The sequence below is a fragment of the Lactuca sativa genome, chromosome 4 (assembly GCF_002870075.4).
Source record: "Lactuca sativa cultivar Salinas chromosome 4, Lsat_Salinas_v11, whole genome shotgun sequence".
In the NCBI taxonomy this organism is placed as follows: Eukaryota; Viridiplantae; Streptophyta; class Magnoliopsida; order Asterales; family Asteraceae; genus Lactuca; species Lactuca sativa.
Window position 1 is genome coordinate 93,396,672 of NC_056626.2, and position 21,331 is coordinate 93,418,002.

The window sequence follows — 21,331 nt, forward strand, 5'->3', positions numbered from 1 at the left end:
CTATGAAACCTACTTCAAAACCACCAGAGAATGTTGTAAAAGCTAAACTTCAATGGAGGCCCAAATCACTTTCTAATCCATCGTTACCACCCTCTGAAGTGATTAGGAATGAAGATCCTAATTTGAAAATTTTAAAATCTAAATCAGAAAAAGTGAAAAGGAAACCCATGACAGTGATGACCTGGGTTCCTAAATCTAAGGTGTTGTTTGTTTTTCTGAAGTGAAACTGTCTGAAGTCTGCGGACCACCTCTGCAACCCTCTGCAGCAGAAGAGGTGGACCAAAGTGTTGCAGACTATAATGAGAAGCATGTTTGTTTTTTTAACGGCTGCAGACTGCTGCATATATTAAAAAAAATAATAATTTAATAAACCGATAATAGTTTTTTAATACCAAAAATTTAATAATTGTAATCTTAAAACATTGAAATAAAATTCAAACAACCAAATTAGTCTTACAATAACATTTTTAAATAAAATTCATACAACCAAACTTTAATAATTTTCATTCCATATTTTGCATCAATTGTTCGGCAATTTCATCTCTTAACTGAGTCATATATTCACGATCCGCTGCAGTACCATGTGTTGGAATCTCATCTTCATCATTATCAACGCCTACATTGTTATTCCGAACCGAGACATTTGGTTCGTCATATCGTGCAAAAAACTCATCATGTAGTCCCTCTCTTCTTATAAAATTATGAAGCGCAAAGCATGCTAGGGTAATGTTTCGTTGTGTAACCAATGAGAATGGTGCCATCCTCTTCAATATAGGGAATCGTGCTTTCAAGACACCAAAAGCACGCTCAATGACATTCCGAAGTTTTGCGTGTGCATGGTTAAATTTTTCTTTATTCGTTAATGCACGTCTTCGACGGAAATCTCCAAGCCAATACCTCACATTACGGTACGGTGCCATAAAACCTCGAATGTTTGCATAAGCGGCATCACAAAGATAATATTTATCTGTAAAAAAAAGTCATTTATTTTTTCAAGCTAAGATAAAACTATTTCAATAACCATAAATTTACCTGGTGGTGGAAGCGGGAATGGTGCATGTGGATTTGCTAATGCTTCTAATAAAATTCTAGAATCGTTTGCTATCCCTTCCCAACCGGCCACAACAAACGTAAACATCATGTTGAAGTCACATATTGCCAATACGTTTTGGTAACAATCACCTTTTCCCCTACTTCTATATAAATCCCGTTTGTTTGCAGGGACAACAGCATGTATCAAGGTGCCATCAAGTGCACTAACTGCTCCCTTAAACACCCATCGTAGCCTCCTATTATGTCCTGGAATGTTTGGATTCGGATTAAAAGAAGTTGGCACTATAATGTCATGTGCGAAAAGCAGCATTTTGTCCAACACTTCATGAAAAAACTTATGAACTATTTGCTTTGAGTGTTGAAATCTCCGCTTGATAATCACATAACGTTGGTTATGACCGATCATCATCAAATACATAGCCATCTTCTCCTCAACCGACACATGTTTGCTATCATTTAACGCGTAGTTTACTCTAAAATGAGCATATAGTCGGACAAATGATTCACGGTACATGCGTAGCACTTCAACACATTGTAGAGGATTACGGTGAAGTAACTCTAATGTAAATTCATGTCCCATCATTTCCGAATCGTTGTCCCGCACTTGTTTTACACCCCTTTTCCAAAAGTAGCGGACGTACAAGTACATTAGAATTATGAGTAGTATCTTTTTGTCGTGATCCATTAGGAACCTATTAATCAACACAAGTACCAAATATAAAACTCAAGTACCAAAAAACCAAAATATATAATCACATAGTTCAAGTTCCAAATAAAAAAAATATAAAACTCAAGTACCAAATAAAAAAATATAAAACTCAAGTAGCAAATAACATAACCAAATAACCAAAATACATAATCACATAGTTCAAATTCCAAATACTACAAATAACATTCAAGTACCAAATAACCACATACTACAAATAACATCCAAGTACCAAATAACCAAAAAACATTACCACATAGTTCAAATCCAAATATGTAAACTTAATGGACAATCTTTCCATCCTTCAATACTCCTAAACTTGTAGTTGTCATCTCGATCCACCCTCTTAATATTTGTGGATCATTAGGCAAATTTACCCACATCTCTCTCATATTCATGGTCCCTCCAAAAATATGATAAGCAGCAAATCGTAGAGGGTCAAACGGGCCTAACTCGAGTAACTCTAGCTTCTCTAAACATTGGGGAATTGTTGGCCCTCGAGTCAAATGTCGTAGAGCTTGCTGCATCTCCAATGCTAAATCATCAGTAGTAATAGAAGCTTTAGGGGAGGCACTAGAAGGTGGCTCAGGTGAGGCACTAGCTCGAGGTCTAGGAGTTGAGGGTTTAGCTCTTTTGTTGGGGTTACCAGAAGGTGAAGCAGCAGAAGGTGAAGCAGCATAAGGTGGTGGCTGAGTGGTATGATTGGAAAAGAAATCATCATCATCTATGTTAACAGAAGGGGTCTCCATAAGTTGTAGTGGTGTGACATGGAAAGAAGATGATCCATGTCCCGATGGTGTTTGGGATGTGCCATAGCTTAGATTACCAGAGGCACTATTTCCATCAAAGAGTTCTGCACAAAGCTCTAGAAACAACAATGGGACAATTTTCAAAGAAGCGGCTTTTGGATGTCCCTAAACCCAATCAATGTAACAAAAGTAGTATAAGAATAAATGACAACTATATAAACAGAATACATATTAATATGTGTGTGTATATATATATATATATATATATATATATATATATATATATATATATATATACCTTTTTAAAGTCCTCCCACTCCTCATTTGTTAGGTTAAAAGTGTTTGTTTGAGGATTGTAAAGGTTGCTAGTTTTGTTTTTCAAGTATAACCATCCCGTGTATTTAGCTTTAAGGTTGTCATAGGCGTTTTTCAATTGTCTTTGAGTCAAATCCACACCAAACTTTTCCTTAATAGCTGTTCCTAACTTGTTCCATGAATTTTTGTGCAAACTCAAACCTTTTCTACCCACATTTTGTACTTCTTCAATGCAAGTGTTCAATAAGAATTTTGTTTGGTCATTGGTCCACGTATGTTTATCTGCCATTGCTAATAAAAAAAACCATATGGAATACATACTTTAGCACACATAACCTTATACCAACAACTTTCAGCATAATTACAACTTGTAATTATGAACATAATCAATTTCAACAAAGATTATTCATATTTCAGCAACAATTATGACACTTCAGCAACATTTTTTGACATTTGAACAACATTTCATGACATTTCAGCAACAATTTGTGACATTTCAGCAACAATTTGTGACAATTCAGCAATAATTAGTGACAATTCAGCAATATTTCATTACAATTAAGCAACAACATATGACATTTTAAGCACAAATTGAAGAAATTGGGGCAAGAACAAAGATTCAAGAACAACTATTTGATATAAGGCATGAACTATTTGATAAGATTAGCACCAACAAGCAAAATCAAAGATTCAACAACAAAAATCAAACAATTAAGTTGAAGCATGAACAATGAAGTAAAACACCAATGAAGTTGCACAACAAAAATCGTTCATTGATTCAGGAGTCAAAAATCGTTCATTGATTAAGAGCCAAAAACGGAGCCAAAAATCATTCAAGACAATCGCTGCTTTCAGCAGCCAAAAACGGGAAAAAAAAGAGCAAGAAACTAACCTGGAAGGACGACCGATGAAAGGGGAGAGGCCGGTGGGGGTTGCGCCGGTGGGTGGTGGCTGCGCCGGTGGTCGCTGCGCCGGTGATCACTGGTCTGAGAAGACGCGATGTCGAGAGAAGGTAGCTCACGATCGACTTGCTGGAAGATCGACTTGCTGGAAGAATGGAGGTGGCCGCTTTTTTTAGGGTTTAGTTTTGAAGAGGTTAAAAGCAATTTTCAAGTATTGTCCCAAGCAGAGGACGGGAAGAGGTTTTTAATTTCGAAGGCTGCGAAAAAACAAACAGCTGCGGGAAAGAAAGTGTTGCGCGTGTGCTGCGCCGCGCAACATGAAGAGGTTTGAAGAGGTTTTTAATAAAAAACAAACAAAACCTAAATGATTCCGCTCATTTTGCAGGGACAGTTGCGGAGGAATGTCGTTCGTCCTTGGTACGTCGACAGTGGCTGCTCCCGGCATATGACTGGAGACATCTCCCAACTGAGCGAAATTCAATCTTTTAACGGGGGTTATGTTTCCTTTGCGGGCGGAGATGATGGAAAGATCACACAGCGCGAAACTGTTACAAATGGAGTGTTGAGCTTCGAAAATGTCAACTACGCTCCCGAGTTAAAGCACAGCTTGTTGAGCGTTTCCCAAATATGCGACAAAGGCTACTTTATCCACTGATAAAGAGTGTATGATTCTCAAGCCAGGCATTGTCATCCCAGAAGAATGGATTCTAGTCAAATCTAAACAGGATGGGAATGCTTACATTATTGATATGAAAAGTAATCTCCCTGAACAAGTCACTTGTCTATTCTCAAAGGTCTCCGAACACAACGCAATGCTATGGCATCGAAGACTCGGTCATGCTAACGCGAAAAACCTGAATCGTCTTGTGAAAAATGAGATGGGCTGAGGCCTCCCTGTCAGAGACTTTATCACATTTAAAAAGTGTGTTTCCAGTGCTCAAGGCAAACATCATCGGAAACCACACCTGCCCAAGCAATTCAACTCCATAAGTCAAGTGCTCCAATTGTTACACATGGACTTATTTGGACCGGTCAACGTCCTGAACATTAACCGAAGATCATACTGCCTCGTTGTGATCGATGATTTCTCTCCATTTACATGGTTCTTCTTCTTATCCAACAAAGCAGGGGTTGTTGATCTGATAAAGAAGTTTGTGGTGATGATTGAGAAGTAGACCAACAATCAAGTGAAGGCGCTTCGCACTGACAATGGAACTGAATTTAAGAATTCGGTTCTTGATCATTTTTGCATAGAAAAAGGGATAGTGCGTCGATATAGCTCTGATCACACGCCTCAACAAAACGGTGTTGCTGAAAGGAGAAATAGAATGTTGAAAGGCGCCGCAAGGACGATGCTATATGATTCCAAACTACCTGTTTTCTTTTGGGCTGAGGCGATTAACACCGCTTGCTACGTGCAGAACCATGTTCTAATCAACAAAGCACAAATGAAGACTCCATATGAAATTCTTTATGGACACAAGCCTTCTGTCAACCATTTCCGTGTATTTGGTTGCCCTTGCACTCTTCTTCACTTAGAATCCAACCCTAAATTTAATGCCAAAGCTAATGACTGTTACTTCATGGGGTATGCCGCACGCATCGCGTATAGGGTTTACAACAAAAGGACAAAGCAGATCGTTGAATCCTATGACGTGCGCTGGCTGGAGGAGAATGTAACAGACACTCGAGTGGGTCCCGACCGGTTATTTGATTACACATCTCTTTTCAAATCATTTAATGTGTCTTCAGATAGTTCAAGTGGATCCTCTTCTGGTTCAAAGATTGTGTACGAAGACGAAGAAGAAGAAGTTGTCTACAGACCCCCATCGGTTGAGGGGGAGTTCTCTGCTCCACGTGATGAAGAGTCCTCTGCTACACCTGAGGGGGAGTCATCTGATCAACCATCTAGTCCAAAGTCTAAATTTCAAGATGTAACTCCTGATGTTGATGCTACACCTCTTACCCCTATTGAAAGATAGTTCATGTCTAGAGATGCTTCCGCTGCCACTTCAACTTTTATGGAACTACTCTTTCCTGAAGAAATTGCAAATGAGTTTGTAGCAGAGTCATCAAATAGGACTCAATCAGCAGATGATGGAGGTTTCAACATTCACACTCTTCCTGTTTCTCTCAATGATATCAGCCAAGACATACCTTCCAGAATCCAACGCGATCATCCGATCGAAAATGTCATTGGCCAGTTGGGAGATGGATTTAAAACCAGAAGTCAGAGTGGAGATGTTAATGCATGTCTCTACTCTTGCTTTATATCTCAAATAGAGCCAAAGAACGTTGACATGGCTCTAAATGATCCCAGTTGGGAGGATGCAATGCATGAAGAGCTTAATCAGTTTGAAAAGCTCAGGGTTTGGAAGCTGGTTGACTTACCAAAGGGCAAAAGGGCTCTTGACATGCGTTGGGTCTATCGTAATAAGCAAGATGATTCGGGAGTGATCGTCAGAAATAAAGCAAGGTTAGTGGTTCATGGGTTTCGACAGATTGAGGGTCTTGACTATACTGAGGTATTTGCTCCCGTGGCTCGGTTGGAGGCTATTCGCATCTTTCTCGCATATGCCTCTTACATGAATTTCACGGTCTACCAAATGGATGTCAAGACTGCCTTCTTGTATGGCAAGGTGAAGGAAGAAATCTATGTTGATCAACCCCCTGGGTTTGTTGACTCAAAGTTCCTTAATCGTGTCTACAAGTTGGACAAAGCATTGTATGGGTTACATCAAGCTCCTCGAGCATGGTATGCGACTCTTACAAAGCATTTGCTCGAGCATGGATACTCTCGCGGCACCATTGATCAAACTTTGTTCATTAAGCATGTGGGTAATGATCAGATATTTGTTCAGATCTATGTTGACGACATTATCTTCGGGTCAACTTGTCCACAGCTTTGCAAGGAGTTTCAAGGCGTAATGAAGAAAAAGTTTGAGATGAGTTCGCTTGGGGAGATGACCATGTTTCTGGGGCTTCAGGTAAAACAATATTCTACCGGAATCCTTATTCATCAAGCAAAGTATGTGGATGATATACTGGAGAAGTTCGGGTTCAGAGACACAAAACCTGCTCTTACACCCATGGCGAAAAGACCTCTACTGGCTCCTGATCATGAAGGCGCATCCGTAGATCAGACGTATTATCGATCGATGATCGGTTCGCTCATGTATTTGACTGCTAGTCGTCCAGACATAATATTTGCAGTCTGTCAATGTGCACGCTTCCAGGCCAATCCTAAACTTTCTCATCTTATTGCTGTTAAACGGATTTTTCGGTATCTCAAAGGTTGCCCAAAACTGGGCCTTTGGTATCCGAAAAATCCAGAATTTGACCTTTATGCTTTTGCAGACAGCAACTATGGCGGGTGTGAGCTTGATAGAAAACCGACTTCAGGAGGATGCCAATTTCTTAGAGATAGACTGGTCTCATGGCAGTGCAAGAAGCAGCATACGGTCTCAACCTCAACAGCAGAAGCGGAATATGTCGCTGCGTCTGCTTGTTGTTCTCAAGTCATATGGATCCAACATCAGCTGTTGGACTACGGTTTGAACTTTTTAGAAACTCCAATTCATTGTGACAATGAGGCTGCTATTCAAATCGCTAAAAATCCAGTCCAACATTCCAAAACCAAGCACATTGATATCAAAATTCATTTTATCCAAGATTGTTATGAGCGTTCGCTCATCAGGCTAGAACATGTTCACACTGACAATAATGTGGCGGACCTGTTCACAAAGCCTTTTCATAAAGCTCGATTCGATGTGCTTGTGGGATTTTTAAAAATGATTCGTTTTGAGGATTAACTTTTTTAGATTTTCTTAGTTTAAATTTGCGCATTTTTAGTCATTTCATTCTCTACCTTGCACAAATTTAGGGGGAGAAATAAACAAAAATCCAAAAATATTTTGTTTCCGTTTTATTTTAAAAAAAAAATCCAAAAACATAAAAATTCAAAAAATTCAAAAAATAATTGTCGCTAATAGTTTTGTTTGTTGTTGAAGGTATGGGAAGTGATATTATCTAGTGATAACAGGCAATCTAAGTCTGCGTAACGTACTCGAAGTTGAAAGGTTTATGCTCTGGTTTGATGCGTCGGTAGGCACGAAAAATTCTAAATGGACTTGACTAGGAAAAGCTGAACTTATGAAATCTATAGACTTGACAAATCTTGACCTAGTTAGATCCGTTTGGCCTGACAATACGACGCTTGGATAGGTTGAGCAGGGAGATATATATGGTAATCCACATGTCACATTTAATGAACCCGTACTTGGAACCGTGGTTTAACTTTTCCTCGATGTGCAGATTCTATCCTTAATTCCGGTTGGATGGGACGACTGGTAAATTCCGATAAATTAGGTCTATAGAAAATCGTTTTCTTTCTTTCTGTCTGTTAGTCATATGTTGTTTCCTTTGCGTGACTTTCAATCCGACCTGGTATACAACATATGCAACTCTATTTCTCTGCATGTTATATATATGAAATTCTTCTTATCTGTTAGTCATAAGCTGTCTCCTCTGCGTGACTTCCAATCCGACCTGGTACACAGCATATGCAACCTTCTACTTCTCAAACCCCTCTGAAACAATAAGTAATAGCAATCTGAATCTGTTCTCTCTCTGAATGATTGTCTGCTCACCCGGTGTAAGGAGTACTCTGGAAGTTCTTGATGGCTGGGGCATATCAGGAAGCGGGAAACATGTTCCAGTACAATTAAAATTGAACACTCAAAGATTGTCTATAGATCTCGCTGCTCAATTTAGGTGGACAACAATATCCCTGGTCCTCGTCAGCTAAATGGTCCTTAAGATATAGTATCTAAGGAATTAGGATCAGATAAAATTTCTAGCAACTTAGGATCACTTTGTCTTACAATTATTAGTATGTCTTAAAATGGTCACAATTTTTCGTGTTTAAGTGGATCACAATACCGACGATCGACCAGACAAAGATGTGAATATGAAAGGTACCGACAAGTGGATAAAGATTGTCTAACAACTTTGATCCCAGTATCACAAGATGAAGTCAAAAGTTTACTTACGCGCATTATTTTGTTTAAAATTTCTTTTATTTTATTTTTGAGGTTATCTTTAATTTTCTTTGTTTTATTTTTATTTTTAATTTTTTATTATTATTTTTTAAGTGTCAAATTTTATTTCTTAAATTTTTAATTAGGATAAATTTTTATTTTTATTTTTATTTTTATTTTATTTTATTTTTATAATCCTCAAAAAGACTTTATTTTTGAAATTTTATTTGGAAATTGGACTGTTAATCTAACCGTGTAAGGGAAGTTGAAAAGTCAAAGTGGTATATAAGGAGGAGTTTACTCCGGTAAACCCTCTTTACTGCCTCCTTTCTTCTTAGACCGTAAACAGCCTTTTTTCTCTCAAATTCTCGAAAAATCAAGTGTTAGTTTTCTTGAAATCGCTCAGTCCTCGTTGAAGGTATGTAAAATCCGACCCAGAAAATGTATTTTGTTGTTTGATTCGACTGCAAATCGAAGGAGTAATCTGTGATTTAAGGTTCGTTGGAGTTTACGGTGTAAGGATATTCAAAGACAGTAAAATCATAGACCATAAATTCATGTACAGTAAACTCCCCTTTCTGACCTTGCGACCGTAAAAGACTTTTGTCTTTACGACCGTAAACTCAGTTTGGCCTTACGGCCATAAACTCTGTTTACGGTCGATTGACCAAGTTGACCATAGTCTCTTGCTGATTTGTTAAATACTTTGTTTTCTTACTTGGTTTGTTAGGTGCAAATAATGGCGTTTCTTAAGACTGCTGAGATGCATAACCTTGCCTTTGTTTTGGATGATCCACCAGTGGCTCACAGAGAATTTATGTCAATGATGTACCGGCTTCGAGAATGCTGCCTGGCTCATGCTATAACGATGAATCCTGTTATCTATGAGAGCCTTATTCAAGAATTCTGGAGATCAGAAAAGGTGACAGAGGTGAACAAAGAGCTGATTATTGAAGCAATGGTGCAAAACTGCAAGATCAAAATTTCAGAGAAATATATCAGAGACACCTTGTTAATCCTTGATGAATCTGATTATCCCACTGAAGCTGAAGTTGAAGAAATTCCTCGAATTCTTGACAAGATGGGATACGAAGGTTCTTATCCTCCAACTGTGAAGAAGCTTCTGCCTCCCCACTGGCGTTTCCTGACTCATGTCTTCATAAGCTGCATGTCAGGAAAGAGATCAGGAGCAGATGAGATCTCCATTAGAAATACAGGAGCAATTGTTTCTATGGCTGCCGGCAACAAGTTCAATTTCTCAAAGTATGTCCTTGATGAATTCCTGGTGAAGGCACCAGGACACGGGGAAATAAGGATGCATTTTTGATGTATCCCAGATTTATTCAAGTTTTTATTGATGACCAATTCCCCGATATGGTCAAATTTGGTGACAAAATGGACACAAAATCCTTGGGCCCTCACACTGTTGGTCTCATTAAACAAAATCGAAAGGGAAAGGTAGTGTTTCAAGGTCTGCATCCTCTGGTGAAGTTTGGACAATTTGCAGAGATTAATGAGTCTTCTAAATCTCATGGAAATTCTGAGAAGACTTTATCTGAACCAACTTCATCTGAACGAGTGTCATCTGAATTTATCATCACGGCCTCAGAACACGAAGATAATGAGACTCCTGATCCAAATGCTCGAGTCAATGACGAACACGAATTACAATCAGTTCAAGTACAAAGTAATTTCGACAAGGGAACAGGAATCGATGATGAAGGGCTTAAGGATGTTGATCTCACGGGATTTGATAAGGATGATATCCCGTTGAATTTTGGTAGTAATGACGATTATTTGAACGAAGTAAACCTCGACAGTTTGCTTGACAATGTCAATAAAGTTGTTCATATGACAACTGAGACAAGGGAAGTAGAAGCCGTTCTCAAAGCTGCACCCATTGTTTCCAATCCAGAGGCGGAAATAACAACTTCTATGGTGCCAATATCAGGGATTCCTCCCCTTGATACTGTCTCACCTACTTCTATGCCAATGGAAGATGATCTCACCACCACACAGGCCACTCCTCCTCCAAACAAGCGACGCATACTAGTTCTGAGACTAGCAAATACGAGTACAACGACTCAAGGTGCTACAGCTCCACCAACAATCACGCCTATTATTGTCTCAACCGAACCTATCAGTGAAGGTCCCAGTATTGTATTTGAAGCTGGTGGTTCCTCATTTCAAGCAAACCTCTCTCCTCCCAGGCCAGAAAAAGATGATGCCTCAGTTAGGTTAGCCCGACTATTGGCTGAAGAACAATTCTCTACACCACTTTCTCGTGGCAAAGGAATTTTTATTCGAGGTGACAACACAAGAGAAGAAACCCCTTCACTCCATGGACTCCAGAGTCAGATTGACGTTTTAAATCAGAAGAATGTTGATCTTGACCAAAGGAATATAGAGCTTGTCATCAAGGTCGCAGAACTTCAAACTGAAAATACAGAGCTCAGTATCCAAGTGGTCGAGCTTCACGAAGACAATGTTTTGAAGTCTAAGCAAATTGCCGACCTTCAGAAACAATATGGTCACTTGGCTGCTAACTTCTTGGAGTTACAAAATAAGCTTGAAGAATAATTTAGTGATGAATTTAAGTCAAATGTTGAAGAACCACATGTTGATTCCCCTATTCCAGATGCTCCAAGTGTTGATGCTCCTGCTAGCTCTCAACCGATCAGATCCCCCATCATTGTGGATCGCTTTGAAGTGGAACCGGAACAAGATCCAAGAGCAAATGCTTCAAAGAGTTCCAAGAAGAAGAAGAAGAAGGTTGTTATTGAGGATGACAAAGGAAAATGGCTTTTCAAACGAAGTGTGGATCATAAGGCACCCTGGGATCAGCCACGAATTACTCTTACTGATCTTAGCACTCAAACTTTCAGGGATGTCTATGGTGATAGGTCAGGAATCGTATCGTTGGGATTCCATGACACGCAGAACATGTTTATGGTGAGAAGGAAGAGCGGGAATAAGGAACTATACAAGGATGCTCATGATTTTCATTCTTTTACTAAGGTTGACCTCATTGAGCTATCCAAAGCTCCCTTTTCAAATCCATCAGGAAATCCTAAGGCCAGTCAGTTCAAATCTTTCTTGGAAGATCAAGTCGCCAAGGGGTTTCCATCAATGAAGACTGCAGAGTCTGTTGTCAAGGTTCACTCCAAGATATTTGATACCTCAACAAAACAGCCAATTACTTCTGTAATGTGGCCTGCTACAACTGAGGTTAAGAAAGTCCCTGTTCTTCAAAATTACCCTGATGGTTCTCTTGCATCCATGCTTTATTGGGTGTATGATGAATCCACGGATGGTGCAGTCATCAAGCTAAAGGAAGATTGCATCCGTCTCTATGAGAAAAGGGATTTGCTTCAATTTCACAAGTGGGACATACATCACCTTGCTACTAAACAGATTGTAGTTGCTGAATCCATATTTGAACCTGCTGCGAAAGAATATACGGCGATGGTGGCTCAAATTATCGAAAAGAAGATGTGGAATGGAGCAATGGGGAGATCTGATGTGCTGGTCGTCGACAAAGACTGAAATCATGCTAGCACCAAACCAAGGGGGAGATTGAAGGGTTTGATAAATGGTTTGGGCTAGGTTTTATGTGATTTGTTTGGTTTTGAGTCTGTAATAGTATTTTTGAGTGTTTACTGTTTTGTCATGTTCACGACCGTAAACGTGTTTACGGCTGCAAACTCAGTTTGTTGTCTAGACTAGTATATAAAGGCTAGGAGTTGGTCATTTGAACGGTTGGTTGCCTGTTAGTTTACGGCTAATACTTGAGTTTTACCAGACGGTTATTTGATATAAACGTGTGCAAGCTCAAGTATTTTCATCTCATTGTTATTCTCGATTTGTGATTGTTTGATTACTAGTATTAGATCCAGATCCGGAACTAACAATTTCGTACTTCGGTCCTATGCCGAGGTGGTCCCGAGAAGTAGTTATGAATGCTTGATGTCTTCGTGATTCATGCATGTTTATGTTATGTGTATATGTTCCGGACTCCGGTCCGATGCCGAGCAAGCCCGATGCAGTATATGTGATTATGTTATATGTTCATGCTTATGTTATGTTTAGTTTATTCCGGACTTCGGTCCGATGCCGGGCGGGGCCCAAGTTATTCCGGACTTCGGTCTGATGTCGGGTGGGGCCCGATGCAGTGGGCGGGGTACCAATTTATGTTGGACTCCGGTTCGATGCCGGGCGGGGCCCGATGCAGTGGGCAAGGCCCAGTATTTGTTATATGTGTTATTGTATGGTATGAGGTAGTTTGGGGGAGCTCACTAAGCTTCGTGCTTACAATTTCAGTTTTGGTTTTAGGTACTTCAGTTAGCAAGGGAAAGGGCTCGGGATGATGGCATGACACACATCATAATTTTCTTAGCCTGGGAGTTTACTCTAATGTTTTATATGAGATTGTGTTACGATGACAAAATTTTATGAGATTTTGAGATACATGCTTTATGATCTTATACCATGGCGATGATACTTATGTTTGTTAAATGATCTTGAAAACGATATTTTTGGGTTGTATTTATGAGATGTTACACTAGCTGAAAGATATAAAAGTATATAAAAAGACATTTAAAAGAATATGTGTCTATAATTAATAAAGGGGTATATTTAAATTTATTTTAAAAAAACTCCTAAAAAACTCGTCTAACTAGCTTTTTAAAAAGCTACCTTATCAGCTAGCTTATAAGTTATTTTTTAGTTTGCCAAACATGACAACATAAAAAACTCGTAAAAAAACTAGCTTATCGGCTAACTGTGGCGCTCTAAACACAGTCTTAGATGTCCATATATGCACATTTCTATAATAAAGTTCGTCAAAACTTTTTTTGGAGCGTGGATCGCTCTTAGATGTAGCTTTAGTCCACTAGCAGTCTTGGTTTTGAAAAATGATGAACGAATTAAGAGTTCGTGAGGTCTCGCAAATATTTTGGTTTTCACAGGACTTAAACATATGTATATAGTTAGAACCAAAAAAACCCTAAGAATTTTAAAACTTTTTTCAAATATTTTTTTAAAAAGAACAAAAAATTAGAATACATTTATAATTCGACTTAATGAATCACTAAAAAAACATTTGATTTGTTTTTTTTTTTTTTGTTCATTTTCATATGAACAAAAATATATGTAAATAATATTTAGTCATCTTGTGCATTGTGGTGGATACCTCATTGGAATGTGTATCACAAAAGTATAAAAATAAAGTTTTGATCCAATAAATTATGTATGGAGGAGGTGGACAAAAATAAAGTTTGAAAGTGTATTTTGTTTGTTACAATACCACAAATGACAACTAATTAAGAAATTATAAAGCTTAATGTCACAAAAGTCCTTAAATTTGCAGGAAATTGTTGGTTTTACCAAAAGTTGAATTTTAGGGTCCTTAATGCCCCTCAAACTTGGATAAATTTTGTAATTTTTGCCTTTTTATCCGGTTTAAAACTTCTCAGCCGGTGACCGGATCCAACTGGGACGCTTACTAGGCTATAAACACTGACATGAGGCTGAGAAAGCAAGTCATGTCATTGTTGCTCCTTTACTTAAAAAATAAAAAATAAGTTGGCGGAATAAAAAGAGCAGCCTAGATTCGAACTCAAATATCCTTTACATGTTTCACATTCCAATTTACTATATATAATGTATGTTTACCGGATCCAAATCCTTCACTATTATCATTATTAATAATACTAAGTGTGAAACCCGTGTGCTACACGGGTTGACTAAAAAAGTTATATATAAAGATATAAACTTTAAATATTTTTTTAAAGAAAACATTAAATATCAAAGTGTAAACATTATAAATTTTTTAAAATAAAATTTCAAAATATATATACAAACAAAATAATGAATAAATAAATAATTCAATTTATATTAATAAAACAAACTAAAAAAAAAAATATTTTGACCAGATAACAAATTTTTTAGTTTGTCAATAAAAAATAACAAAGTTTGATTTTTTTATATTGATTATTTTGTCTAAAATAACAATAAACTTTAAAAGAAACATGTCAATTATAAATTATATATGTTTTGAAGGAAACATATTAAAATTTCAAAATATAAGGAAACAAATTAATGACACATTGATTACTTTCTATAACATAAAAATTAGATAGTTAATTATGAAAATTAAAAATTACCACAAAATGACAAATGGAAATTAATTTTTAAAAATTAACCACAAAATTACATGTGTCTAAATACATAAAAAGTTGACAAGTGGCAAAAAAATTTTATTTATTAGGAAGGATTATTGTTATTGGTATATGGATTTAAAGAAACATATTTTTTTTATACATACAACTATGAAAATAGCATATAAATATTTATTTATTTTTACATGTATAAAAACAAATTTATTTCGTATTTAAACTATGAAAACTTAATTAAACGTATGCATACATACTCGGATAAGGTTTTTATATATTTTTATAAATAACGTTTTTATAAATAATATTTTTAAAAATGGATATGTATTTCTATTTAAATAAAGTGTTTTTTTTAATTTTTTTATATGAATATAATTTGTTTTTATATGTATAAATAACATCTTTTTATAACATATAAAAACATTTTTATACATATAAAAACGTTTTTTATACATATAAAATATAAAACTATGTTTTTATACATATTTATATGTATATTTTATGTGTAAAGATATTTTTAGTATATTTGTATTTATATATTATGTAAAAAAACGTTTTTATATGTATAAAAAATAAATATTTATATGGTATTTTTATGCTTATATGTATGTTTAAATACATTTCTATACAAAATAAATATGTTTTATAAATGCATAATAATAATAATAATAATAATAATAATAATAATAATAATAATAATAATGCATCCGCTACATTTTATATATAAATATATTAATGCGTTAAGAATACATGAAATCGTCCTCGACTTGCTGTTAAGTCCCTTCCTTTGTGTGTGGTAGGTCATGTGTTCCAACCTCCACCTTGTAATTTTCTGTTTTAAAGCTACTAATTTTTCTTGTCTAATTACGAAGCTGACGTGGCATGTAACGTTAGCAGTTATCAGAAAACCTCTATCTAAAATTTTGTGATGACCGGGAAAACCTGCTGCAATGACAAAAATGACAAAATTTATCCAAGTTTGAGGCATTAACAGATCTAAAATTCAACTTTGGATAAAACCGACAATTTTCTGCAAATATAAGGACTTTTGTAACATTAACCCAAATTATAACAATAAAAAATAATATTAATAAAAGCGAAAACTATAGAAATAAATTATGTAAGAGACAAAAAACAAATAATTGACAATTTAGTAAAAGAAAAAAAAACAAACAAAACTTATTAATAATTTACCTTTAAATTTATCATGGTTGCAAATTTTTAGATTAAAATTATTTGAGGCAAAAAAGATATAAATATGGAAATATGCTGTTAGCATAGACAAAATCATTATGTCCGAAAAAATATTTATTTTGCAACTTATATTGAATATGTTAAAGGGAAATAGGGAAATCTCCGAAATAGTCCTAAAGTTTTGACCTATTTTACGGTTTAGTCTCAAAATAATTTTTGTTAACAGAAAATGACAGAATACCGGCTAATGTAATCAGTTTAATCCTTTTTTACCTACTCAACAGGTAAATGCTGACATGGCATCTGACTTGGCGATAAATGCTGACCTAGCAGCTGACAATGCATACCACATCATCTTTTTTATGTCTTATTGAAAAAAAAATACGGATTAAAAGGAAGCAAGGATCAAACCCGTAACTTTAAGTTACAAGGGTCTCACACTTAACCATGAAGCTAGACATACTTTATGTCATAAACTTTTATATATATATATATATATATATATATATATATATATATATATATATATATATATATATATATATATATATATATATATATATATAAACTCGAAATGAGGAAAAAGTAACCAAGAGGAATTGAACTCATTTTATATATATATATATATATATATATATATATATATATATTAAATCTAGAGGAAGTTAGTAATGATAACTTTATGTCTTTAGGTTTTTGTCACAAATGTTTAGTGAATTTGACACTTTTAGTCTTTAAAGTCAAAATTTTTATATTTTTGTGTTTTGATTAAGTTTTTGTGCTTTTAGGGTTTTGCCACAACTCTTTAGTAACTTTGACACTTTTCGTCCTTGCAGTGAAAAGGTTTATATTTTAGGGTTTTTGCAACAAATCTTTAATAAATTTGACATTTTTCGTCCTTGTAGTCAAAACTTTTATATTTTGACATAAAAACACAAAAAACCTCATTTAGAATTTTGTCACCATATTTTCCCAACTTTAGCAACTTTCATATTATTGCCACAAAATTTTTGGATTTTCTCCACCAGTGTCCATTATTTTGGTTGTTGTACCCTTTTAACATCTAATTTTAGGGATTGTCGACTTACTCTCCTATTTATGGTGATTTACACTTTCAACACATATTTTTTAAAATTTGCCAATTTTCCCCATATTACCCTTAAAGCGGCGTAGCCGCGAGTTCTTTGCTAGTGACCTATAAAAACTAAACACAAGGATTTAGCCGCAAAACTACAAGTAGTCTAATGATTCTACCTCTGATGTCTTTTATATATCGTGAAAAACTGATGAAATTCATTTATATTATTATTATTATTATTATTATTATTATTATTATTATTATTATTATTCATATTATTATTATTTTATTGAAAATGCAAAAATGAAATTCTCTTTTAAGTTCGTATAAAAACATATTTATACATAAACATATTTAAATTTTTATTTTTATGTATAAAAACATATTTATGTATTTAAAAAAATGAATTTAAAATCTTATTTTTTTTAAATATATTTTTACAACGTATTTAAAATTGTATTCTTTAAGAGGTACTATACCTACTGCATAATATAATTAACTTTTGCTAATGTTGAAATATATGTATTACATTTTCGTCTATGCTCTGTTCCTAAAGACTCGTATTCTCTCTGGATCAAATAGCAAAATCCTAAAGTTATAGAGCCGAACTTGCATCTAATCCGCCCAACTCATCGTCATCATCACCCGTCGTCTTCACCATCTCTATGCACTTGCAACAATTTTCCGGTGACCAACCCCTACCACGATGCACATTTGCCTCTCTTCTCTACTCTAACTTACTATCCAACCCCGCCACCACTCATCGTCACCAACAATGCAATTGCTGATGCCCCCATCTCAGCCACCATCCGGTGGCTAAGCGTCGACGGTCACCCTGCTTGGACTGTGACATCGGTGACCTGACTCATTCAACCGACCCTAAAAGCCCTTTTTCTTCTATGCTAATATATATCTAAGGTAAATCACAATATATGCTTTTTTTTTGCAAGATTTCTCTTGGTTTGTTGTGTAAACATAACGATTCTCAACAATTCTGACTTTTTAAATTGATAGGTTCGTCTTGGTTGTAGGTGATCAACCCATACTTGGTAATATGCTTCCCTTTTTAGAGAAATTTTTAATCTTTTAGGGCATTTTTTTAATCTTGGTTGCAGGTGTTCAGCTCCTAGCACAAAAGTTTGTTTTGAGGTATTGCAATAAGTTTAAGATACATAAAGTGGTCGGTGGTTATAGAAAATAGGCTTTATGTTTTGGTACTATTTGAGGCGAATCTAATTCTTATATTATCATTTTTTTCAGTATTAAAAGTCTGCTCATTGTTCAAATACCTTGAAATTTTCTTCAAAAATCTATTAATCATATGTTGTTCTTTCAATAAGCCTATTTCTTATTTTGTTATTCCTTCTTTGCAGGTTATTTGGTTATGGTTTTGGACTGATGGAATTAGATAAAATGATAGAGCCAGCTTAAAGCAGAGTTTTTCAGGTGCTCTCCAGAAACCCTGGTCCTCACAACAATAATTGAAGAAATTAAGGGAAAAGGAACCTATTTAGTAAAAAAAGAAAATCTTCCAAAAGGTAAGCCTTGCTTTGTTTAGACTTCGATATGATGCTTCATTTTAGTGTTCTTTTTCTATTATTTTTGTTTTCCTCCACTAACTTATAAGATACAAAGAGGAAGCATTGGATTTCCCTTTTGATATAACTCAATTGTTTTTATAATTTTACTGTAACTCATTAAAATAAGTTCAAAATATGTTCCAGGTTTACTAAATGTTTTCGGATTTTGATTTTTGAACATAGGGTCTACCGCAAGAGAAAAATAGGAACAAGGGTGGTTCAGTGAGATGGTGCATTTTCTGTTAACATGTAACATCCCCTCCCCCAATACACACACATATATTTTTTAGACATAAAAAGGACCATATCATTTATTGTATGAAAATGCCAATAGTAAGATCACTATGCAGGGCCGGTACTAAGGTGTAACATACACGTTCAGTTTTCGTGTTATGTAATTTTAAAAGTGAAAAATATAATGAAAAATTATATGAAGTTGAACATTGAGTTCTAACAGATAGTTTTTACTAGAAATGAAGTAAACTATGTTTAGAATCACTTGGAAAATACTGAAAGTCTTATGAGATTCCAATCTAATGTCAAATATTGAAATTTAACGAAAAAATTAAAGTTGAAAATAAGTAAAAATTATAATACTGAAAGTTGTAAAGAATCTCATTAGAAACATTTAGGCGAAAACCTCATCGAAATCCGAGTTATAACAAAGAAGTTATGACCAATCGAAGATTCGCGACAGAACCGACACAACGTTGTATGACGTAAAAAGTGAGTTTTTGATATACTACTTTTTAGCTTTAGTGATCTAAACGAAAGTCGTAGTATTCATTAAACCGAGAATTTTCATAAAAAGAACATCCAAATCTAACTTTGTATAAGGAAGTTATGATTTTTCTAAGTTTCAAAATAGTAGTAGACAACTAAAAACTCGAAATAAAGATCGGGTGATTTTTAGCCGATGCAACCTAAACGAGAATCGAAAGTCTCGACAATAGTAGTACAACGGTAAAAAGACAGACGAAAACAGACGTCGGATGAAGAAATTATGAATTTTTAACGGACTTTTCCTATCCCGGCTCGTTAAAAATATAATATTAAAAATAAAGTCAAAATTAGCCTATGGAGTCTAAACGAAAGTTGTAAATCATAATCTCACCTACGCGTGAACATAAAGAACGTCAAAAACGGAGCTCGTATGCAAAAGATACGAATTTTTGAAGTTTGGAATTTCGGAGTACGCCCAACATACTCGTTTTCACGGTCCAAGATTGACCACGTCGCCCAAACTCTCGCATACGACACGTATCATGCAGGTTCGACACATCTGATGCCACACATCAGGGTATGCCCAGCGTATAGAGCCGCATTCTGTACGCCCCGCGTACTGGAATTACGCCCAGTGTACGGAGGGTTTTCAGCCACTATAAATAGAAACCGAAGGCTTCCGAATTTGGTTTACAATTTCACTCTGTCTCACCCTTTTACTCTCTCTCAAACTCTCCTAACACCATCCGAAGTCCCGGTATCATTCCCGACACCTGAAGCAAGTCCTGACGCCCCGAAGAGCCGAGAAAATAATATTTTCAAGTTGAAACTGTTCCATGGCAAGGCCTGGTTTTCAACTAAAATCCCCGGTTTTGTCACAGAAAGTCATATAAAAGTCAAAGTGCTACCCAAATTAATACTTTAATCCCCGGTTATTTCACGGCGAATTCAATATATAATAACAATTGTATGTTATGTGTTATATGTGTTATGTGCTTTTCCATGTTATCATCTTGTGTTATTATTTCTGCTATTTTGATAGCAAAGTTGTACCTTTGGCCATGTGATCAGTGAAAGAACTTAGATTCACAATGATATTGGTATGTAGCCTCTGGCCGTGTAGAGCACGTCTCGTAAGAGAATGAATTCTACCGCTATGACATTGGCATAAGGTTAGATATGGCTGAAAGCCTGATGTTATTGATGTTTATCAAGTATCGAAATTGTTATGTCTCATTGATTGTTATGGAAAGCCTGTCGCATGATTCACATATGATTTTGTTGTTCCTTGTTCCCTTTTGTTTCTGCCATATTAAAGTATATATATGGCATAATGTTATATTGTATCTATTATTGAACTCACTAAGCATCACTGCTTACCCCTCTCAGTGTTTAACAATTGCAGGTAATGAAAATCCATTATAGTCATATATTATTGGAAGATTTAGAATAGTTTATACTATTATTTTTGTACTTGGGTTTACGTTTGTATAAAAGCTTAAATATCTTGGGTAGTTATGTAATATACTAAAACTCAGTCGGTTTGTATCCAGAGTTTTGTAATCAAATTATCAATGTAAAATATTGTTTATAAATATTCATGTAGCATGTTTTGGAGTAACAATATTGTGAAGTATCAAAGCACTAGTTTAAGCGAACTAAATATCACAGATTGATATTTAGACTTAAGTTGTCTAACGTTCAATATATGAACGGAGTCATTTGTATGTATATAGATACAAACCATAGGAAAGATTTAAGTGGGGTATTGAGTAGTGATAAACCCTAGTATTTTAAAATATCAAGTTACTTCAAAATT

At 35.4% G+C, this 21,331-nt stretch overlaps 1 protein-coding gene and 1 long non-coding RNA gene across 2 annotated transcripts; one reads left to right on the forward strand and one right to left on the reverse strand.

Moving 5' to 3' along the window:
- Window positions 1-503: 503 nt before the first annotated feature.
- Window positions 504-1,633, reverse strand: LOC111897117 (uncharacterized). Its single transcript, XM_023893082.3, has 2 exons — window positions 1,033-1,633; window positions 504-967 (listed from the first exon to the last, which is right to left on the reverse strand). Exons 1-2 carry the CDS (start codon window positions 1,631-1,633, stop codon window positions 504-506), a joined length of 1,065 nt encoding a protein of 354 aa, XP_023748850.3.
- A 16,126-nt stretch (window positions 1,634-17,759) lies between these two features.
- Window positions 17,760-21,122, forward strand: LOC122197674 (uncharacterized). The gene is made up of 3 exons (XR_006191297.2): window positions 17,760-18,127; window positions 18,224-18,747; window positions 20,918-21,122. It is a non-coding gene; the product is annotated as an uncharacterized LOC122197674 (long non-coding RNA).
- Window positions 21,123-21,331: the final 209 nt, after the last annotated feature.

Bases quoted from the DNA above. Each gene is read 5' to 3' on its own strand.
- LOC111897117 (XM_023893082.3), bottom strand. From the start codon at position 1,633: ATGGGACATGAATTTACATTAGAGTTACTTCACCGTAATCCTCTACAA. The intron at 968-1,032 runs GTAAATTTATGG...TTTTTTTTACAG, and splicing joins ATTCCCGCTTCCACCACCAG to ATAAATATTATCTTTGTGAT.